At 41.7% G+C, this 23,501-nt stretch overlaps 1 protein-coding gene across 4 annotated transcripts in view; it reads left to right on the top strand.

Annotated features, from left to right (window-relative positions):
* The window catches only part of UNC13B (unc-13 homolog B), a 354,256-nt gene that overhangs the window by 138,385 nt on the left and 192,370 nt on the right, over positions 1-23,501 (top strand). For 3 of the 4 annotated variants that reach the window (XM_039543401.1, XM_039543398.1, XM_039543403.1), the window contains 3 exons: positions 5,209-5,334; positions 16,721-17,059; positions 20,295-20,385. In XM_039543401.1, coding sequence (XP_039399335.1) covers positions 5,209-5,334; positions 16,721-17,059; positions 20,295-20,385 — 556 coding nt within the window. The remainder of the gene's footprint in view (positions 1-5,208; positions 5,335-16,720; positions 17,060-20,294; positions 20,386-23,501) is intronic. The other variant, XM_039543402.1, reaches the window with a different exon arrangement.

Here is a 23,501-nt window from a genome sequence, read left to right as displayed (position 1 = left end):
CGTCACCTTGCGGACCTTCGCACACAGGGCCTTTGGTCCACACAAGAGAGAACCTTGCACATCAACGTACGGGAACTGAGAGCAGTACGTCTAGCGTGTCAGGTGTTCCGTAAACACCTTCAGGGCCATTGTGTCGCAGTCTTCACAGATAACACAACGGCCATGTTTTACATCAACAAGCAAGGGGGAGTGCGGTCGTCTTCCCTCTGTCAGGAAGCCATTTGCTGTGGGAATTCTGCATAGCCCACTTGATCGACCTGGTTTGCGTCGTTTCTCCCGGGAGTCCAAAACACCTTGGCAGATCGCCTCAGCAGGTCCTTTCTGGCTCACGAGTGGTTGATTTGCCTGGACGTTATCCATTCTGTTTTCTGGAAGTGGGGGTTTCCCCACATAGACCTTTTCGTCTCTCGAGAGAATCGGAAGTGCCAGGTGTTCTGCTCTCTCCAGGGGCACTCCCCAGGCTCCCTATTGGATGCCTTCCTGATGCCATGGAAAGACCATCTGCTCTATGCCTTTCCTTCACTCCCATTGGTCCACAAGGTCCTTCTCAAATTGTGAAGGGATAAGGCCCGCTTAATCTTGATTGCCCTGGCATGGCCCAGGCAAAATTGGTACACCACTCTCTTCGATCTGTCGGTGACCACACCAATTCCACTCCCGTTGTGGCCGGACCTGATCACTCAGGAGCACAACTGACTGTGTCATCCAGACCTGCAATCCCTCCATCTCACAGCATGGATGCTGCATGGCTAGCTCAATCTGAGCTGCGTTGCTCCCGCTCGGTGCAGCACGTACTCTTGGGTAGCAGAAAGCCCTCTACTAGGTCCACATATCTGGCCAAGTGGAAGTATTTCTCCTGCTGGTGTGCCCTGAGCAAAACTGCCCCTCTGGAGGTGCCAGTACCTACCATCCCAGATTATCTCTTGTCCTTGAAACAGCAAGGCCTAGCAGTTTCATCCATCAGAGTACACCTAGCAGCAATTTCAGCCTTCCACCTGGGCGAAAATGGGCACGCAGTTTTCTCCAATCCCATGGTCAGCAGGTTCCTCAAGGGATTTGGCACATCTGTACCCGCAAATTCGGCATCCACCCCCTATGTGGGACCTCAACCTGGTCCTAGCCAGGCTCATGGATGCCCTGTTCGAGCTGATGGCCACTTGCTTCTGTACCTTTCCTGGAAAACAGCTTTCCTCATTGCTATCACCTCAGTGAGACGCGTGTCGGAACGTTGAGCTCTCACGTCGGACCCACCGTATACAGTGTTTCATAGGGACAAGGTACAGCTGTGACCACACCCTTTCTTCCTTCCTAAGGTGGTGTCTGCCTTCCACGTCAACCAAGACATCTTCCTTCCAGTCTTCTACCCAAAGCCGCACGCTTCTTGACGAGAGCAACAGCTGCATTCCCTAGACATTCGCAGGGCCCTCGCCTTTTACATCGAACGAACAAAACCCTTTAGGAGGATGACCCAGTTGTTTGTAGCTGTGGCAGACTGGATGAAGGGCCTCCCAGTCTCCACACAGTGCATCTCGTACTGGATCACATTGTGCATCTGTGAGTGCTATGACTTGGCTGGTGTTCCAGCTATGCACCTTACTGCCCACTCTACTAGGGCTCAAGCTTTGTCCTCTGCCTTCCTGGCTCATGTGCCCGTACAGGAGATCTGTAGGGTGGCAACTTGGTCATCAGTACATACCTTCACTTCCCACTATGCGATAGTGCAGCAGTCCATTTGGTTCAGCGGTCCTTCACTCCGCGACATCTCACTCCGACCCCACCACCTAGGTAAGGCTTAGGAGTCGCCTGATTGGAATCGATATGAGCAAGCACTCGAAGAATAAAAGACGGTTACTCACTGTTGTAACTGTTGTTGTTCGAGATGTGTTGCTCATATCCATTCCAAACCCGCCCTCCTTCCCCTCTGTCAGAGTAGCCGGCAAGAAGGAACTGAGGGGGCATTGGGTCGTCAGGGGCATATATCCAAAGCCATAAGGTCGCCACTCCAGGGGGCGCCCCAGCCGACCCACCGAGTGTTGCTAGGGTAAAAATCTTCTGGTGATTGTGCACGTGGCACGCGCACACCTAATTGGAATGGATATGAGCAACACATCTCAAAGAACAACAGTTACAAAGATGAGTAACTGTCTTTTCTTTGAGTGATTGCAGACATGTATTCCACTCAGGTGTGGTAGTGCCAAATGCACCAACATCAGAGGTTTTTCCTTTAGCAGTACTCGTTAGGGCAGTACATGTACTGTGTCTCCTTGTGGCTTGTCCTGAGGCTATGTAATGTGGCATGCTGTCCCCCCTCAGTTACTTTGTAAATAGCTTTGATAGTTATTAGTAGTGGTACCTGTAGTCTAGTTAGCTGCCTTTTGCTTCTGAAGTGGCAGCAGACAGACCTTGGGACCCTGATTTTCCCTCAGAAAGAGGAAAAGGGGTCACTCTGCATCTTGGAAACTGCTTCAGAAGAGGATCCACAAGATGAATCAGAGATTCATTGGCCTTTGCATTCAGTACCTAAGGACACAGTTGTGGCACTGCCATTTTCAGTACCTTTGAGCCCACAGGTCTCTGTGGCGGAGGTGGACTCGCTCTGTATGTCTGTGCCACCCTCATTGCTACCTCAGGACTCAGTGGGTCTGTTGATACCACTTGCAATTCCAGGCTCTTCAACACTAGGGCTAAGGTTGATGCCATTGACTTATGCAGTGCCAGTGATGAGACAGATGCGGTCTTCAGCACAGGTGACTGTGGGTTTGGTATTGGTGCACTCCTCCTCTGTGGCACTGTCTACATCCTCACCTTAGTGCCAGGGGCCTTAGACTCCCCTCTGAGCCTGCACAGACTCAGTCATGCTCCTCAGCACCAGCAGGAAGTGATTTTCTGGACTTTTTGGCAATATGTCTGGCCAACAACCCTCCCATCCTAAGGACTGACTTTGCACTTTTCTTGTTGGTTTATGAGTAAGTCAGGATATCCTGTGACCCCCACCTCGGTGGCTTATGCCCATGCTCACAGACTATCCAGAGAGCTCTTTAGGTTCCAGTGTGGCGGCATCTCCACATCTCGCCTCCTCCACAGTGGAAGAAATCTTGCAGGTCCTCTAAGCTCCCTGCAGAGGGAACACGTTGGTACCAAGAGGGTTCCCATTCTTATAGCAATTACAAACGATGTTGGCCTCCTACACCTTGTTCCTTCTTGCAGTGTGACTTGTGGAGAACTTTCTACTCACATAGAGCTAGGACTCCACCCCAGTCTGCAAGCAGACCTGCCTACCCTCAGAGGGATCAGCTTCTAGAGTAGCCCCAGCAGGGCTGTAAGAGAGTGTCCATCTTCTCGAGCCACAGCTCCTGGAGGAGACTTTGCCAGAGCAACAACCACTGTCTCATGAGGCCACCAGCGCCCTCCCCACCACCTCAGGCAGATCCAGGAATCCCAAATTCCTTGTCTCCCCTCTTAGCGGATTTTAAATCTTACCAGGATCTTCTCCAAAGGATCTCTTCAGCTCTGGTTATATAGGAGAGCCGCGCTGGCGAGCTGCGGCAAACCTGCTACCTGCCCTGGCGTGGGACCCAAGCAGCCCCCGCCCAGGCCAGGTGGAGGGACCCAGGCTCCTCACAACTGCCAGTGCAGCTCTCCCCAACCTGGCTCCGGCCAGTGGGGCAGCTTGGAGCTGCAGCCTGGCTGTGATAAGAGCTGGGCGGGCAGCTGTGTGGAGCTGCGGTGGACCCTTCACCTGCCCTGGGTGTGGGGCCTGAGCTGCTCCCCACCCAGTGTCCCTGCCCTCTAGGTTTCCTGCCCAGGGCAGATGGAGGATCCGTGCTGTGGTTCCTCACAGCTGTCCTCCTGGCTCTTACCGTCAGCCATGCACCGATACAAAATTGTATCCGCATCCACCCTGCTATTTGCAGAAATGGTCCAAGGATATCTGCTTCCACAGATGCGGATATCCATGGATATAAAGCAGATACCAGGGGATTTGCAGGGTTCTGTGCATCAGAGATCTGGCAGTATCCACACAAACAGTATCTCTGTGGATCGCTTCCTGCATCCATTCAGCATATGTTGTGGCTAGTATTCCTCCTCCACAGATGTGCTTGGCTAATTCAACAAGGGCCCAGGCCACATCTGTGGCTTTCCTCAGGGATGTTCCCATACTGGACATTTTATAGGGCTGCTTCTTGGTCCTCTGTGCGTACATTTACTTGGCGCTGTGCCGTCACAGCGGCCTCTGATGGAAACTGCTATCATTCAAGTAAACTCCAATCCCATCTCCAAACTGTACTGCTTGGGAGTCACCTGAGTGGGATACATGTCTGCAACCACTTTAAGAAGAAAAAACAGTGACTTACCTGTTGTGTAACTGAGGTGGGTACGGACAGGTATTCCACAACCCACCCTCCATCCCCTCTCCATCAGTCTTAAACCAGCTTTTCCAGTGTGAAGGAACTAAGGGGTGTCAGGGAGGTGCTGCTTTTATATAGCCTCAGGAGTGGTCATAAGCAGGCATAGGGTATACACACAGCCCTGACGGGTACTGGTGGGGAAAAATCTCTGGCACCGGTGCATTTGGCACGAACCCACCAGAGTGCATTACACTTCGGCACCCACATCTTGAACAACAGTTACAGAACAGGTAAGTCACTGTTTTTTTCAATTCTTACATTTCATAAGTATATTGGACTGCGTGTAAGAAAACACTGAAGCCAAGGAAAATCGGTTAAAAGGACTTTAGCAGCCTGTTTAGGTCCAAAACTACCTTCATTAAAGGTGAGCTGAATCTCATTCAGCATCCTGTTCAATCTATCTAACCACTCTTTTTGTGCCATGCAGGTCCCCATATTATCTAAGTGCCCTTGAGGATTTATTTCTAGATATCTATTTTTAAAACTTAAAACATCTGTAGAAATGCTGCATGGGATAGCTTTCCTTTTCATGACAGTGATTGGGATCCCCAATCAGGGTAATCATGGTCCTTTAAGATAAGGATGTGGATTTTTATTTCCCTCTGCCCTGACCTGCCTAATATCTTTGTTTTGCTCTTTTTTTAGACTAGCCTATGTTTTAGTCCCAATAGCCGATGTGACTCTGGAGTACCAGATTTCCTATCTGTGGGTTTTTTAGTTGGAATTTTATTTGCAATATTAAGTTTGGAATCAATATGTAACTATCTGTCTCCCTGCTCTTACTCTATTTACTTTCAAGGCGATATGATAGCATAGATTCCACTGTGAGTGGCCGATCTGACCTAGAATCTGCATCTGAGTCTAGTCAAATGACAAGCCGCCAGTACTCGCTAGAAAGCAGGCAGTCTCTAGATTTGTCCGATAGGTGGGTTAACCTCTTTACAGCTAGATGTTTGTCTAATCTCCTTGATGTTGCTGTTGTGATGTCATCTTGATATACTTCAGCTGACTTTCATTGTTTGCATGCCTTCACTGTATTTCCGAGCTGTGGTAGCTTAATGGTGGGCTGATGTCGTTGCTTGTTTCCATTCCAGGTGTTGTACTTAAGTTTTTCTTTTTAGTGAAATGTAACATTTTATAAAGTAGGGGGCAAACTCTTAATTGAATACATTTCTCACATCAGAACAGGTCTGTTCCTTTGATGCTTAACTGTTCTGATTACTGTAGAGCCTACAGTCTGTCTTCGCACATTCACATGGCTCCCATTGCATTCAATTGTGACTTGTGCGCACTGGATACAAGGGCTGGGTCTGGCCCTAGGAGGCATCCTAATTTGATGGTAGCTTTGTAAAACGACTTATCCTCATTACTGGCTTTAAATGTCAGTAACAAAAAATTACGGTAGCTATTTTCACAAAACAGGATTCATTCTAAAGTAATGAGCACCTTTCAGATTAACATAAACTTGCCTAATATTAACAAAATAGGCAGTCCTTGATATTAGAGTGAAAATGCAATTAACTGTTCTAGCATTCCTTAAATTATAACACCATAATCTCAAAACACCAACATTTATCTGAAGTTGCATTATTATAATCTTTCACTGATAACTGTTCTACTTCAGCCATTCCTTAATTTTTGTAGAAAATCTGTGTCATAATTGTTATGGAAGTTTTTGACCCTGCAGACTATTATGGTAATGTTTGATCCCTTGATTTAAGAAATGTTATATGTTCTTTTAGTAGATGATCATCTTTCAGTATCTACCCCATTTGAATGTGTTCCGTGTTTATATTTCTTTTGTTAATGCATTTAATTCACTATTCTTCTGGTCTTATTTAAACTGTCCTTTGAAAAAATGTTTTTTTAACTTTCTTTCCTCCCCTTCACTCTTTCCTCCTTTTTTTTTGCCTCCTCTCCTTTTTTATTTTTGTCCTTCATCTATCAGCCAAGGATCTCTAGTTAGAAGTGAAAAGGTCAGGATCATTCCATTTGATTCTGAAGTTGGAGAAGAAGAGTGGGAGAGTAACTATGAGGAGTTAGGAAAACTGCTAATAGAGGAATTCCTAGAAAAAAGTAATAGAAATAGAAATTGTCAGGAAACAAATGTAAAGAAAACCCAAATGCTCTCAAAGAAGGAGACTTTCAACCACCATGGAAGATCAAGATATTGCCAGAATTTGTGTGTGGAGTCAGGAACTTTAGATATTCCTAGATATCCTCAGGAATATGATACAATAGATAGGAGAAGGAAAAAGAAACTAAGATACAAAAATTTTGACGAGAGTGAACAAATAAGCTTACATTATAATGGAAGTCTACAATTTCCTGTGGAGAAAACAGTCTCTTTCAATGGTATAGCAACTAGGCCTGAACCTAGCAGTGTTTTCCCAGTATATGAAGGAAATGAAAAATATAACAGCGGAAGCATCGAAAATAAAGAGCAGATTCCTGATTATCCAATTTTGCGTCCGTACAAAAATGGCCTAATGGTTAAAAGTGGCAAGTGGACCAACAAGCAGCTGGCAAACCATGACTGTGATGGCTCAGTTCACTTTGGCAGTGAAGAAATAACAAATGCAGAACAACCAGTTAATACTTTTGTGCCATTAGATGACCTGGAAGAATTTGACAGCAGTGCTTCTGAGGAGCTTCAGTATTCACCTGCTTCAGATGATGAAATGGAAGAATTAGCAATACTTTCACAAACATGGTGCAAATCAAATGTTTGTCATCTTGACCGCTTCACAGATAATTTTTCTGCAAATTCAGTATCTCAGTTGCAAAAGGCTAACTCTGACAAAAAACATCGGACTAGAGGAGGCAAGTATGGCTATCCAGTGCAAGACTTGACTCTTTCTCCAGTTGAGGAACCAAGTGAGGAATATGTTGATGCGATGGATGAACTGCAGTGTCTGGTAGAAACTGTATCTGAATACTTGGCTGAAAAGGAGGAAGAGATTAGCAAATTTGGTACTCTCCCAAAAGTGAAAAAAAATTCTGAGTGTCTCTCTCTCATGCAGGATAATGCTGATAATTCAATGGAGAAATATGTACACCCTGATCAGGCAAAACCTACTATGATGGAGAACAAAGAGAACAGCAAAGGCAAATCTGAATCTCTCCCAGACTTGTCAGGTGTAAAGAACACTGTAAATTCATTGTTTAGTTCTTTCACTGAGAAGGTAGGCTCAAGTACAAAGCACCTCACAACCTCTGTTGAAAAGCTTGTGTCTTCAGCACCAGAGAAATCAGAAACTCTAAGCCAATCTGAGGGTGGAATCTCAAAGATATTCTCTAGCAAACCTAAATCTGAGCATTTAGCCCCAGAAGTGAAAGTGGAAAGTAAGGCTGATATAAAAGTTTCCATACATTCATTATTACCATCCCAGACAAGCAGTGACAAAGGGATGCATGATGCAAACTTCAATAACACAGAAGCCACTAAGAGAGACAATATAACTTCTACAGCTCCTTGTCTTCAGGAGTCATCAGAAAATACCACCACGAGCCAGCAACCTTCACCTCAGAATCAAAATTCAGTGATGAATTCAGTTTTAGGTATGTTTAATCCTTTAAAAATCTTCACTGAAAAAGAAGTACCAAAAAAAGTAAACATAAAAGAGGAGCAAACCAAGGAAGGAGGATATCTCATAAGTGCTTGTGAGACAAACAAAAGTGAGAAATCCTCTGAAGAGAACACAATCACCAGTATTTCTGAAACTAACCAAAATGGAACTAAAAGTGAGGCAGAAGATAACACAAGCAGCAATTCTGTGTCCTCAATCTTTGGTAAACTTACAAACTCAGTCAGTTCCTTTAGCTTGAAAGCCAATGTTGAGGGTCTAGTAGTACCCAAGCAGCAGGGTGGGCCACAGAAGTCTTCAGATGTTCATCACATGGCACATCAGCCAGACATAATTGTAGAAGAGTGCATAAACATTTCAGGAAATCATTGTCCTACAGGTCATGAATTGGAAAACAGGAAAAGTGTCAGTAAAGTGGAGGTTCATTCACAACCTCCAGAGCACAGTATAACACCTGATAACTTTTTCAGTCCGCTCAAAAAATCCTTAAGCCAATTATTGCTTCCTTCTGCTGAATCTGTGCAAAAAGAAACCTCAGCTGGATTCTCAAAAGGCCACAGATCTGAAGATAATATAAGACAAAACAGTTCCACAGATGAACGTTCCTTCCGATTTACTGGTAAACTACAGATTCCTTTTTTTAGTGGCTTTGGTTTTTCAGATAAGCAGCAGAATACAAAAGAGAGAGGAAGTATCTTTCCTTCTTTGTTTAAATTTGCTTCTGCAGAAAACCTCGTGGCCTCAAAAAATCAAACCAGTCAGAGTTTTAGTGACATAACTTCAGCGGTTAAAGATGAACACAAAAGTAGTTATTCAGGAAATGCCAAATTTTGCTCACTAAAGTCTACTTCAGTTCCAAATATACCAAATCATAAAGAGGAGCCTATAAGAATAAAAAACACTCATAAGGAAAACAATACACGTGCACAAGAAAATAGAAATCAAGAAAGTGCCTCAGCCACCTTTAAAGTTACACATACACAGTGTAGATCTGTGAATGGTCATGAAGAAAGTAGAAATATAAAACAGGATATAATGACAGCAGGACTAAACACAACAGACGTAAAATCCATGTCTTCTGGTAGAGTGAGAGACATTAAAAGTATGGATGATACAAAGAAGAAAAACACACAACAAGGTTTGCTTTCGGGGCGCTTTTGGTTTTCTTCTGAAAACACTCCCAATGGGCAAGAGTTGAATGTTAAAAATGAAAGTGAGAAACAGAAAAACAGTTCACCTGGGTTATTTTCTGGGATATTTAAATTTGCTTCAAGTGAAGATATGTCTAACTGTAAGCAAGATGAGATGAAATCAAATTCACTAGGCCTCATGAAGTTTTTTGATAGAAATGAGGAGTCTAACTTAAAAAAAAAATGCAGTAGCTCAGACATAACTTCTGATGCTCAAGGAATCCTTATGGAAAAACAAGAAACTTCCAGCTTTTTAAAAAGTTTCATATTCAAACCAAAAGAGAAACTGCATGATACGAAAGTGACTGAATCTTCCAAAACTAGTGACCAGTTACCCAACATAATAGTAAACAAAACAGAGGAACACCATATTCCCTACTATGGGCCCTCTGCATCTCAGAATGAGCTGTGTTCGGTACAAGATTTATCTGGGAAATCTATAATTGGCAGGCAAGTCTCTAACCAAGATATAGAATTTAAAATGTATCAGACTTTCTTAAATGAAGGATCCAATGAATTTCTTAACTTTTCTTTGTTGGATGGTAAAGCCCATAACACATCAGAGCAGTATCCAACTTTTGAAGAAACAAGAAGTCATTCTAGCTTTGAATGGGAGTATGACATGGGAGAATTTCCTGCAGACACTCAAGAAGTAGCACTGCCAGTTTATTATGTCTTAAACCAGAACTTTGATGTACCTACTGAGTTTTTGGACTGGCCTGTATCAAATGACACAGTAATGAATCTATGTAAAAAGGATGGAAATGCAAATGTTATCGACTGGAGAATAAATGCAAATTGTGAAAGACAGAGTATAGATTTAAGTCTGTCATATGAATCCTTTGATCAGTTAGTGTTTCAAGAAGTCTGTTCAGAAGAAAATGATATGCGGGCAACTAGTTCTCTCAATGGAAATGGCAGTAATCTTCCACCTTTTGAAACAGACTGCAACTGCTCATTAGAAGAGTTGCCTATGGACTTAAGCTACTCATCTGGTTGTGATGGAACTATGTGGACTTTAATTGACCAAGAGTCTATAAGTATGGATGAAAGTTTTGTGTATTCAACGTACAGTCAGGAGTACGAGCACTGGCTGACGCTGCTTGAGCATGGTGTATGGTGGCCATCAGAAGATGGTGATTGTGGATACTACATGTATAGTGATGGTCAGTATGTCTATTCACTGCTCACTGATCCTACGGGACAGTATGTCTATGTATGTGCACCTGAAATGTACTCGCATCAAGAATATTGGAACCATAACTTTCAGAGGGATTCAATTCCAAGGGCAGTGTTGGAAGATAACATGATTGCTGTTTGTGGTTTCAAAGTCCCTCTTGGCAGTGAAGATGAACTATTGTGGTTTGCTGAAGAGGAGCAGCTAGATAATTACCTTATAAATAAGCCTCTTGATTTGTCTGTAGCTTTGCAAAGAAGTGATCAGCTAATGAACATGAATTTGGAGACATTTTCACAAATGTTTGACGAGTCTATTTATTACCAAAGAGAGCAGCCATTAGATTTTTCAGGTTATAAACTTCAAAAACTCAAAGTAGATTTGAGGCCTGAAAAGGAAAGTGGGTATTATTCAGAAGAACCTCCACTAACCCTTGATCTTAGAACACATTCCAAAGTGACTTCTAGCTGGATGTTAAATAAAGAGTTTGACATCAAGCAAATGGACAAAACCATTCCTATAACAACTTCGGAGAGTGGATCATTAGGATTTTTTGGCTTCAATCTGTTTCGGTCCTCTCATAAAACAGATGAATCTTCTGCATCTGCTGAAAGTTGGACAGAAGTCAAAAAGAGTGCAGAAGATAAAAAAACACCAGTGAACAAAGTCACATCTTTATTTTCTGCTTTGGGTGGTCTAATGGGAAAGGGTTTGGGTTCTGACATTAATGAGTCTTTGGAGGATTCTACTATGAAGACGACAGGTACACAGTCAAAATTATCTGGACATAAACATGATGTTCTGTCATTAACATCAAAATTAGGGGAAGACACCCATACTGGGCAAAAGACTCCCGCTGAGCCTGAATTAGGGAGAAATGGTGCAACAGAATTTCATAAACTAGAATCTATTAGAAATGAAAAGCATAAATTTAATCAGACTAAAACCATCCATATGAAAAAACAAGGATTAACAAAATCCCCTTCTCAACTAACCCAAACTGCGCCTGATAGCAAGGCAAATAGAGCAGATAAAACCATTAAGACAAGTCCAGTTTCAAGTCATCTTGGAAACCAAGTAAGCAGTGAGGAGCACAAGAAACCTCAGCCAAATCAGAACCAGTCATCCACGGAGCCAGAGGAAACTTTATTTAAAAGTGCTCTGAAACTTTTTAGTTTAGGAGAAGATTCTTCTGTAAGTTCAACATCTGAAAAAAATCCAGCTTCTGGATTTTTTGATTTCTTTAAAACACAGGTAAACAAAGGGCCGCAGCCATCATCAAGTCTGGAAAAAAATGAAAACAATAATGAAACACCTCAGGAGAGAAAGGAGACTTCAGGTATTTCATCATTGTTTGGTTCCCTGGGGGATATCTTCAAAGGAGATGCAGTCTCTTCTCAACAATTGGCAAATGCCACTGTTTTACCAAAAACCGATAGCAGCATTTCAGTTGAGTTCAGAGAAGAATTTGAAAAGTCAGGCAGCCAGCATAGTAATATGCAATCCCTTTCTTCTGCCATTGTCGGAGAGATTAGAACAGAGGCTCTGAACAAGCAGACCTTGCCCAGTCACAGTATACAAATGGAGCACCCAAACAGAAAGGTAGAAGAGAAGAATGATAGCAAAACCTCTGGAAATGCATTGTACAAGCCAGTACACACAGACCAACTGAGAGAGCCCCTAGTGCAACACAGCAGTGCATCAGTGGTTCTGCCAAAGCAACAAGGAGATAATCTTACCGGTGTCATACCTGATCAAAGGAAACCAAGTAAGCCAGATCAGACATCTAGAGAGTCAGGGTTTAGTTTGCCTTTCAGTTTTTCAAATGCCACTGCTTCAAAACCACAGCCAGCACAACCACTTAGCAAGAGTATATTCTCATTCTTTAGTGGATCAGAGACCCCTACATCTTCAGCATCTGCTGCTAATCTTCCTAATGCGAAGCAGCTAGAAACAGAAGGGCTATTTAAGCTTCCCTCCTTTTTTTCGACTAGTCCGACTGTCGAGAAAAGAGTGCCTCAAAGTAGTTCCAGCTTTAGTTTCTTCAATCTGACATCTTTTTTGGATGAAAAACCACAAACTCCTCCAGAGAAGGAAAACATTGCAAAACATGCTCAGCAAGCAAACTCTAAGCCATTTATGAAGCAAAGCATTTCTGTTGACTCTAGTATCAGAGTTACCAGACAATCAGGCTTGGACAGTAAAAAAGAGGCTCCTGGTATTGTGGAGCCAGTGATTGGCAAACAAGAGACATGGAACAACTTCCCCAGCAATGCAAATGAATTAAACGTTCCTGTAGAAGAGTGTTCAGTAGAAAGTGTTGCTGAAGTAAGCAAAGAGAATGGTGTAGAAAAGCCTTCACAGATTGATAGGAATGCCACAACAGAGCCAGTTTCTTCTGATCTTTGCCTTGAAGTTTCTAAGTTACAAGAGGACAGTGAGTCCTTTTCTCCAGAGTTTCAGGAGCCAAAAGAACATCTCCCAGACAGCACAGGAAAGGAGGAGTGTATTACACCTTCCTCAGCTAAGGAAGAGCATTCATGTTCAAAAGGACAAACTTCTGGAAACAGGGGTGGCAGTTCAGTTTCAGATGAAAAAAACAATTTCACAAATTTAAATGACTTAAATGTTAACAACAGTGTATCAAAGGAGGTCATCTCAGAAGAAAATTTGAATGTACCCAAGCATAAATTACTTGGGCACAAATTACCCGAGCCTACCTCTGGACTTAGATTAAAGCAGGCACAAGAGTCAAAGTCTTTCTCAAAGATGCCAGAAACACCTAATTTGCAAAACAAACTCAAGGAACCTGAGAGTGACAAATCAGTACTAGATTCTTCAGTGGAAATATTTTCAAGCTTCATGACAAAAGTGAAATCTCCTAGAACTTTATCTGGTTTGTTCTCCCAATCTCAAACTCCAGCTGCTCCTAGTGCTCAGAAGAAAAGCCCCTCCTTTTTTGGTCTCTCTTCTCTCCCAAGTGGACCAGCTCCAACTTTCACAAATGATCTTTTTGGCATTTTTAAAGGTGCAAAGGAAACATCAAAAGAGGAGGCTTGTCTGAAACCCACTGCCAAACCTCAAGAAAGCAATAGGGCAAAAGACACCATAGGGTGGTCAATTCCTATAAAAGATTCCAAAAAGCTAGAAGAAATATCCACAGCTGAAGTGTCTGAAATAAAGACCAGCAATTCTCTGAAGGAAACTTACACATCAGACTCAGAAGAGAACTCCACAAAAGATTCTAGTGTGCAAATAGAAATTGGAGAAAATCAAAGACTTGAAACCAGCCAAGAGAAGTCTCAGCTAAATGCTTCAGAGATGTTGGTTCCAGGTGAAGATCAAGTGCCTGAAGTACTTCAGTTGAATGCTAATTTACAGCCCTCTGTAGAGTTGGGGAATGATGACCTGTGCCATTCAGACTTGGACAGCGCAGTCGGTACAGAACAGACCATGACAACTGACCAGACAGATCTCAGTTTGTGTCACTTAGATGTGGGCACTACACATGTAACAGAAGAGCCACCAGCTCCCACTGAGGCAGATGTTTACTTCTCCCAGGCTGACCTTAATAGTGTACTTGAACTGGAACCCAGAGCTCTAATTGATGAGGCAGATTTAAATTTGTCCCAGTCAGATCTGAGTACTGCTCTTGAATCAGGACTAGTCATTCCAGGGGATCAGGCAGATATTAATGCCTATCATTCAGATGTGAATAGGACCCTTGAAATAGAACTCAAAGCTCCAGCTGATGAGACCACTGTTAATTTGTATCAGCCAGATGTGACTAGGACTCTTGAAATGGAACCAAACATTCCTGCAGAGCTGACAGAGCATTTAACAATGAATGAAATGACTACAGGAGGAACTAGCCCCAAATGTGATTTGAATAAACAGTATAAACCAAGTAATGTTCCTCTAGATGCAGGTAGTAGTAAACCTGTGTTTGAAATGCCAAGTATGCCTACTTTGGCAAAATTCAGTTTCATGTCATCTTCTGCGGAGGGTGGAAAGCCATTTGGGTCCTTCTTCTCACAACAGCCACCTTCTGCAAGTAAAACTGCAGCAGAGCCAGGCCTCATGTCCAGTTTTAAGAAGTTTTCTTCAACTCTGTTTGAAGGAGGTAATGAAGAAAAAGTAAGTAAGACAGACAATGTCCAAGGGGCAGTGTTTGGCAAGAAGCTAGATTTTTCATTTCCTTGGCAAAAAGACAACAAGGAGACCTCTGTCAAAAGGGAACCGAATGTGCTGCCGCAGCTTTCATCAAAATCAGATGTAAAGGTGCTGGAAACAGTCAGTGCAGATGATCCGAATACTGAATCAGGTTTGTCTACTGAGCAGCCTGACACGGTGAATGCTGAACTTTCCGAAGAAGCATCTGGAACCAGCACTGTTGATGTGTCCAGCAAAAAGTTAAAAGACAGAGTTGCCAAAGAATCTGAAGATCAACAAAGCACAGTTTCCAGTAAACTGTCTCGTCGTCCTTCTGTGGAAGAACCACCAGGAGAGTTATCACATCAGCAGGTTGAGTCTGAACAGGAGGATCTTGTTTCTTGTCCTGACACAGTAGCACTTGATCCTGGATCACAAGCAGCAGATCTGAATAGCATGGAACCATCAAATAAGAAAAGGCCAGTTACAAAAGCAGCATAATAAATGGTATCAAGCAATTGACCATTTATAATGCAAGTGCTCCCTAGCAGTAGATATCAAACTTTGTGTTACTGTGTGTAGTTCAATCTCATCTCTATTTATGATCAGTTGTTCGTAGCATTACTTGTAGTTGACATTAGCGAATATTGTTGTGTAGTCACTAGATTAAACACTAAATCCTTGTATCATTTTTCTCAACTTCCTCTGCTCTCCTTTGCTTTGTAATTAGCTTGCGTATGTGCTCCTTTTGTGTTCTGTCTCAGTGAATGAGTTGTTTTGAGTGTTACTTTCATTAGCCTTTCACAACTTAATTCTTTCCGTGATAAAAGTCGGGTGTGTACAGGATGGTTTTGCTTACTTGTTTAGTGATTATATTCACTGAAAAAACATGTGTAACACTAGATAATACTGTGTGGTGCCCAGAAAATGAGGTTATTTATAAAATAGATATTCAGACTTTAAATTGTTGAAGCTGAATTTGCCATTGTAATAATTATTACAGAAATATTTAGAATACTTTCCAATTTTTCAGGCTTTTTAACATTTCCAAAGGTGGCAATGAAGGTATTACAGGTTAAACCGTAAGGTTGTGATTCATTAAAATCGCCACAAAATCTGCATACTTCAAGCAATGTAGGATGCTACCGAGTAAGGTGTGCAGTAGTTCACGAACTCCTATTTTGTCCTGTATATGTTACAAATTATAATTGTCTCAGTCTCTCACATGGTGGAGATTTGCTGAACTCCCATTGGTGGGCAGTGACAGGGAAGCTTGCTCTCCCATATGTCCCTATTGTTAATTATACTATGAACAGAGGAAATCAGACTCCAGGGCTGCCAATCCAGCACCAAATGCAATTCAAAAATGTAGCATATGGGAGAAGCACACATAGTGCATTAATTCCAATTGACCGTCATTCATGAATCAAAATCTATTCTTAAAGTGCCTGTAACTGATGCATTGTTCGTGCGCATCAAGGTCAAAACATTATCCCTCCATATTAGGTGACTGAAAGTATTATACATATATACACAAGTAAAATGTTTTAGAAATGGTTTCTGAGGGAAATCTGAACATGGAATTTCCTGACTCTGCATGTGAAATTTCCATTCCAAGACGTCCTCATTTTTATGTGCGGTTTTTATATGGAATCATGGCTTTCCAAAGAGTTCAGTAGGATTAAGATGGATGCACTCTTTTTGCTAAGAAATATCCATCTTTCTGGTCACAGATTCTGGCAGCAGTACAATTAATGAGGCGGAAGTAAAGAGCATCTAAAATAGTGGAAGATGAGCTATCTTCCTTTCTGATTCCCATGTGCACATTTCTACTCTTCTGTCTTGATCAGAATACCTTCATTGTTAACCCTGGCTGAATTTCTTTAGACTAGGGGAATAGTGTAGTGCTGGTATGATTACTGTTACAAATTTGGTTAGTAGACTACTAGGCACTGCATTTCTGTTTCTCTTGCTATAGAATCTACAGTAGGTTTATGCTCACTTTCTGATTAGTTCAGGGATTACAATGGTTAGATACCATGAATTGATAATACACTTCTAGCAAGCCAGAATATAGCCAAGCTTCGCACTACATTTATAGTCTTATAGTTTCCGTGCAGATTGTTAGTCACTAAACTTGCTGTTTGTTGCATGTTTCCTCCCTGCCACTGCCTTTTGACTGACTTATCTCTTACTCACCCCCAGTCCTGCTGGAAGTAGCAGGTATGGCTCCTCATGTAACGTCAGTCAGGGGAGCTCTCAGCTGAGTGAGCTGGACCATTACCGTGAAAGCATCCATGGGTCTGAGCAAGAGGATGAACACCGGGAAGGGGAATCCAATCATTCCTGTCACAGCTCTGGCAGCTATCAGAAGGATGGCCAGGAATGGCGCACTGAGCCGGAGGAACACCCTGAGCATCACAGCGAAACAACAGAGAAGGAAAAGGTCTGTGTGAGAGAGGAGACAGCTGAAGATCATTCTGCATCCAGATTAACCTCACAACTTGAGAAGCCCAAGGATATCCCTGCAGGGCGGCCAGAGAGGTAAGTGAAGTGTACAGAATGTCAGTGTAAAGTAATGGAGATGTTGTAACTTACAGTGTAATCATACACACCGACATTCCACTTTCCCCGGGGGTGCTTGGCCCATGCTCTTCCTCAAGCCCCGCCCCCACTCCACCTCTTCCCCCAAGGCCATGCCCCTGCCCCTCCCTTGAGCACGCCCCTACCTCACTCCTCCTCCTCCTTCCCAGCGCCCTCCTGCATGCTGCTAAACAGCTGATCCACGGCGGGTGGAAAGCGCTGGGAGAGAGGAGGAGGCGCTGATGAACGGGGGGAGGGAGGGCACTAATTTTTTCCCCTGGGTTCTCCAGCCCTGGTGCATCCACGGAGTCAGTGCCTATGAGTGAAATGCTCATTTTACTGTTGACATTGATATTGTCTGGTTAACCCCGAAGTTGGAAGCGAGTCTGTGATGTCCCCATCTTAAACTCTTCCCAAACAAATTGGTTGATCATATTAACATGCTGTATTCTGATAAATATCTTTATACTCAGTGACAGATGTTTGGGAAAATTAAACTGTGTTTACTGGATAGCTGAGCTGCAGGCACCCTCCTTCAGTGACCTAGCAACTCACTTGCAATATTTTTTTCCTCCATTCTTGATGAGGGATATATGAGGCAGGCCTGGAGTGGCTGGATTGCTCATGACTGGAAAAGCTATGTGCTTATTTCCATATTGGCAAACCAAACCTGTTTAGTGGCAGTGAACTTTATGACAGGACACGTCATCCTTCCAAACCTGAAAGGAATGGAAATGAGAAGTTAAGTCAGTTTTCCTCACCTTCATATTTCATTCAACACTACCAATATCACGCTCCCTAAAACTTTCACTCTCATCTCCAACAGATGCCAAAAAGCAATATATCAGCTTCATCAAACTTGCACTCTAACACAGAACCTTAACAGTGACCTCAGGGTGTTATACCAGTTGTTCATCACATCTGACTGTTAGATATTCCATGCATTTGGGAAGCTAAACCACCTTAACACTGCTGACGACAATTTGCAGTCCAGCACAGCTGTGAACAAGTGTCTTGTCCTACTAGAAAGCCGAAGAGCAGCTGATTTGATCATTTATGCCATTATAAATTGATTATTATTGATAGTCTTGACTACTCAGAAGGAAGAAATGTACAGTTTATCATCTATAAAAATTCCTACACTTTGGAACATTATTTGCATAATCAGTGTTAGTTTTCAGGAATTGTATAATTGCAATTGCCCTGTACTCTGACTGCCATTATTAGCCTGTCAGAGTACAATGATTTGCATTATTATTGTAGGTTATTTCTCAGTATTCATCATATGAATAAGCAAATTCTCTACTCTGATTCTCCGCTATAATTCCTCTGCTATTGGTCCTGTACCGTAATGTTCCAACCTTTTGGCCAATGGTGAAGACAGCCCTTCGTTGTTTGTCTCACTTCAGCTGAAGCAGAAATACTCCTAGGTTTAGGACTTGGTACAAACCCTGTGTCTAGACAACTTCATTATTTGCTTAGGTGGCTGACTTCCTACCAAAATAATTAAACTGGTCCAGGACCCTAGAGGGGATATAGTTATGCTGGTACAAAGGTGCTTTAGTCCGATGTAATTATTCCCTTGAATGTAGAAAAGGTTAAAGGGTAACTTGATTACAGTCTATAAGTACCGATATGGGGAACAAATACTTGATAATGGGCTCTGCAATCTAGGAGAGAAAGGTATAACGTGATGCAGATGCTGGAAGTTGAATCTAGACAAATTCATTCTGGAAATAAGATGTACATTTTTAATGGTGAGAGTAATTAACCATTGGAACAACTCACCAAGGATTGTGGTGGATCTACGATCACTGGGAATTTTTAAATCAAAATGGAATGTTTTTCTAAAAGCTCTGCTCTAGGAATTATTTTGGGGAAGTTCTTTGGCCAGTGTTATATAGGAGATCAGATTAGATGGAACCTGTGAATCTATGAATAAGAATGAATTGTACAGATAAGCACCTTTTTACTGATGTAGGTAAATAGGTGCAATTTTTGTGTAGACAAAAATTGTCAGAGACCTAAAAAGACATCACCACTACCAACAAAAAGACTGGTGAAAAAGAGAGCGCTAAACTTTTCTAAAAGTCTTGTGGCTAACTTCATTCACCTCCTTCAGACTTGATCCTGCTTTCCTCTTACAAATCAGCACAGTTCTTTCTGCAGAAATAACTATTTCCTGTTTGTTTGCATTGTTGTCAGTTGTCATGTGTGTCGGTCACCAGAAAATAGCACTAGTCTATCCTTTGTACATGTGAGGTAAGGGAGAATGTGTAGACAAGTACATGGTGGGTTGTTGTGGTATAGAAGTATGATCAACCGGAGTGTTTTAAGGACAGATGCACGCGCCCCACTGGTCGGGGTGGTAGCGGCAGCAATTTGATAAACTGCATTTATCATGGACCTGTGACCACAAACATCCCTCTCCTATTCCCTTTCTGCTGGGACTGCTTTTAACATTGCAAATCTCTAAGCAACTTGAGGCTGTTATTTTTTAAAGCTACAAAAATATTTATTTCCCTCACATGTGGAATTTCTCCCCTGAAAAGACCAGGAATGAGTTTCTCATTATCTAAGTCAGGGGTCGGCAACCTTTCAGAAGTGCTGTGCCGAGTCTTCATTTATTCACTCTAATTTAAGGTTTTGCGTGCCAGTAACACATTTTAACGTTTTTAGAAGGTCTCTTTCTATAAGTCTATAATATAGAACTAAACTATTGTTGTATGTAAAATAAATAAGGTGTTTAAAATGTTTAAGAAGCTTCATTTAAAATTAAATTAAAATGCAGAGCCCCCCCCGGACCAATGGCCAGGATCCAGGTAGTGCGAGTGCCACTGAAAATCAGCTCGCGTGCTGCCTTCGGCACCCGCGCCATAGGTTGCCTCCCCCTGATCTAAGTCAAGTGTCAGAATAGTTGTTTTATACCGTTAGAAAGCTAGGAATTTTCTCTTTCCCAAAGTTGCTATTTCAGTCCAGTGCCTCTTATTCCTAACTGCCCTAGATTGGCATCTCCTTTACAGGAGTATCTTTGGGGTTGTATGTGGCTTTCTGATGTGCTGGATAGTCATGTGCCTCTTGAGCTATAATTGCATTTGAACTCCAGTTCCTTAACAATAATGCCACATTTTGAATGAGCGTATTTCACTTTGTGGTTTTTCTATTTCTAAAATTGTTCTCATATCTTTGTTTTAAGTTACCTTGATGAAAATGAACCCCCAGCATTTTCTCCTGCAAGAGCTCGCTGGCTCCGAGCCATTAACAAAATACGAGTACGGCTTCAGGAGGTAAGGTTACATGTTACTTTACTTTTTTTCCTCATTTTCTATGCTTGCTAATTTTTTAGATTTGTGGTTGGAGACTCTTTGTGGGACACCTCATAGTTTTAGTTTCTACTAGCAAAATTCCAGTAAACACACCATAAAAAGCTGGAATCTGTGTATTGTACTGAGGCCTGTGATGTTAGAGCCACTTAGAAACAAATGCTGTGGTAGAATTGATAGTTCAGTAGCTGGACATTTCAGAAGGGATTTTAACACAGACCTGGAGCCGAATATTCAGGTGAAAGTGCTTTCTAATTTGTATAAAATGTATTTGAAACCAACAGACATGGCTGCTAGATAATTTGGGACTGAATTGTTGATTTACTTTGACCAGTTAAAAATTCAGAGTGTTTTTCAAACTATTATCAGAACCTCTTGTTAGCTCAGTAGGATTGTTTCTCTTATAGTGCAGAATTGTTTCGTGAGAAGCTTTACATCAAACACTTCGTAAATTTTTAATCGATATTAATGGGTGTATATCCTGACATCTCTGAAAATGTAAGGGGTTTGTTAACCTTGTTATTTAGAAGTTTAAAAGGAACAGATTGGGAGGTTTTCTTCTGCATTTGGAATATTCTGATCTGAAAAGCATAAAAACAGTTTTCAGTATGAGTTTTACACATTTTTTTATCCTGTGTTCAGTCATGGAGAATATATGGTGTGTTCTACAGATGGTAAGCTGTTGCCTGCTAGCAGAAGCACACACTTCATGGCTTCCTTTTATATGTGGTCTTTTCCTCTGTCTGCTTTTTAATAGTATGGGTGTTACAATGATATCTGTCTGCTTGAAGGCTTTGATAACGTCCTGCATGGGTTACAGTTGAGTACCACTAGCAGAATTTGTTTCTGATTCCTGCCTTTCTTTTGGATCTGTTTCAAGTATGTGTCAAGAGCTGCTTGTCTTGTTCTTCACAGTTCCATTTTTGGCTCACCTTAGTCATAATCCAGACCCTGTTTCCACCTAATTCTTGATCTCTGATGCATCAAATGATGGTGCTTTTACTATTTTAAGGTCAATGAAGTAAGTTAACATTTTGGATTGGACAAACTTGGTTTTTAAGAAGAATATGTATCAAACTTTAGGGACAAAACTGGCAGGGCTTGTTGGGCACTGGTGTTGAGAAGAAAGGAAGCTTTTGTTTAACTGATGTCCTATGGTATATACTTCCTGCATACAAAATAAAACCGAGTTTAGTTCTGCAGTAGAGTATGGAGAATATGACAAAACTACCCCTGCTGAAGATAATGAAATGGATTGTAGCACCTATACCTAGTACCACAGAGATTACTCTACATCACCGTGTGACAGTGGATCTGTATCCTGATGAGGAAGGACCACTTACAGATGTGAGAGGCAAATTCAGTATCCATATGAATTCAAAGCTTTGACTTTCCGCTAATGTGATCGGCAAAAAAGTCAATGGCTGATTATTACAATTCTGTTTTTGGTAAAGTAGCCACATGTCCATTACCCATTGACCTGAGCTGGCAAATGCCTCTTGCAGATACTGAAACTGGTTGTAGTAACTTTGGTTTGCTAATCATCTGGGTAGGAATTTGAACCACTAACCCAGAGATAGGAAGCGCCATATGTGAGTATCAATCCAGCCTCCCACCTAGGAGAGATTATCCCTCATGTGAGTGTTATGCATACATCCTACAGCATCATGAGTCAGTGAGAGAAGATTTTAATGTAAGATTTGATAGATACAAAGAGGTACAGTAAGTTGTGAATATGCAAATTACTAAAAAATTTCTTCTTCCAGTGTATATTGAGTTTGTCTCTGTGTTTGTTGAATTCCTTTGAATGGAGACTTACAGATAAGTCAAAATGTGACTTCCCCATTTCTTAGCTGGTTTGTCCCTGGATTACTGCAGTCATCTAAAAAGAATTAACTTTAATCATTCCAGAATAAAACCATGGTTTCTAGCCCAGAAAGGGATCTGACTGAATCCTCATCCTCTCACACAACAGGCTTGTCTATAAGAGAGCTATTGTGGTTAATTTTTCCATGTAGGCACTCTTATTCTGGAACAAGAGTGTCTTCACAGGGAGCTATTCTGGAAAACTATTGTGCTTTAAATTCACTCCCTGCCTTAATCCAAAATAATTGTGAAATGTAGATGAGCCCAAGAAACTTTTGAGTTAAGACAAATTTGAATCTGATTTTTCCCTTGTGTTAGTCTGCAAATTTAACAAAGGTATAAGAGTATTTCTATCTGTTTTTAATAAAGAAAAACATTTAAAGACCCTATAGACATACTCCTGAGTATTGAAAGTACTGTAACGAGTACTGTAAACATTGCTATTCAGAAACCATTTGTCCATTTTTTAAAGACAATTACTGCTTTGATATAGGGAAGGTGGTGTGAAATTTTTTCCTGTACTTTAGGTAAAAGATTAAATACACTGATTCATTCACTTTTGCACTCAACTTTAGCCATTTAGGATATGTTTTCCCTTGAATTTTTTCTCATGGATGCAGTTCTCTCCAAAATGGTTTTGATTTGAAATCTTCATCTTTACCAATTAACTATCCACAATTCTGTTCTCTTTAATAGTCATGTAACTACATGGTCTGTCTAGATAATTGCTTCTATCGCAGATACCCTCCCCCCCAGGATAAGTGACTGTTCTCCTGTACCTCCTTGTTGATCTGATAAGGATTAGTCTCCTTCACTCTCTTGCTGGATATTCAGCAGTTCTGAAAATTGAGCTACTTTTCTAGGCACCTAAATAAGTATTAGGAGCCCAGCTTTAGGCACTCATTTTTTGAAAATTGTTTGATAATACATTTTAGATTCTATGTAATGTGTTAATTAAGCAGAAGGCATTCTCTAAATGGTTCTTAGTTTCCCAATATAGTCCTGCATGTCAGCCAAAGATTTTGTTGCCAGAATTTCCTCAGGGGTGCGATGCAAATTAATGATCAAATACCTGCTGTCTGCTGTGGGCTGTGGTTTCATTTTTGGCAGAAGTTGCATTCCTGTGCTGTTTGCCACATTTTTAGTGCGTACTAGTAAAGAAGAAACTTACAATATTAGCCTATTTAAGTTAATGCACTGTTTGTGAAAGGCAC

The sequence above is a fragment of the Mauremys reevesii genome, linkage group 6 (genome assembly GCF_016161935.1).
Source record: "Mauremys reevesii isolate NIE-2019 linkage group 6, ASM1616193v1, whole genome shotgun sequence".
In the NCBI taxonomy this organism is placed as follows: domain Eukaryota; kingdom Metazoa; phylum Chordata; order Testudines; family Geoemydidae; genus Mauremys; species Mauremys reevesii.
The sequence above is the reverse complement of the archived record's forward strand: the minus strand, read 5'-3'. Positions and strand labels throughout refer to the sequence as shown.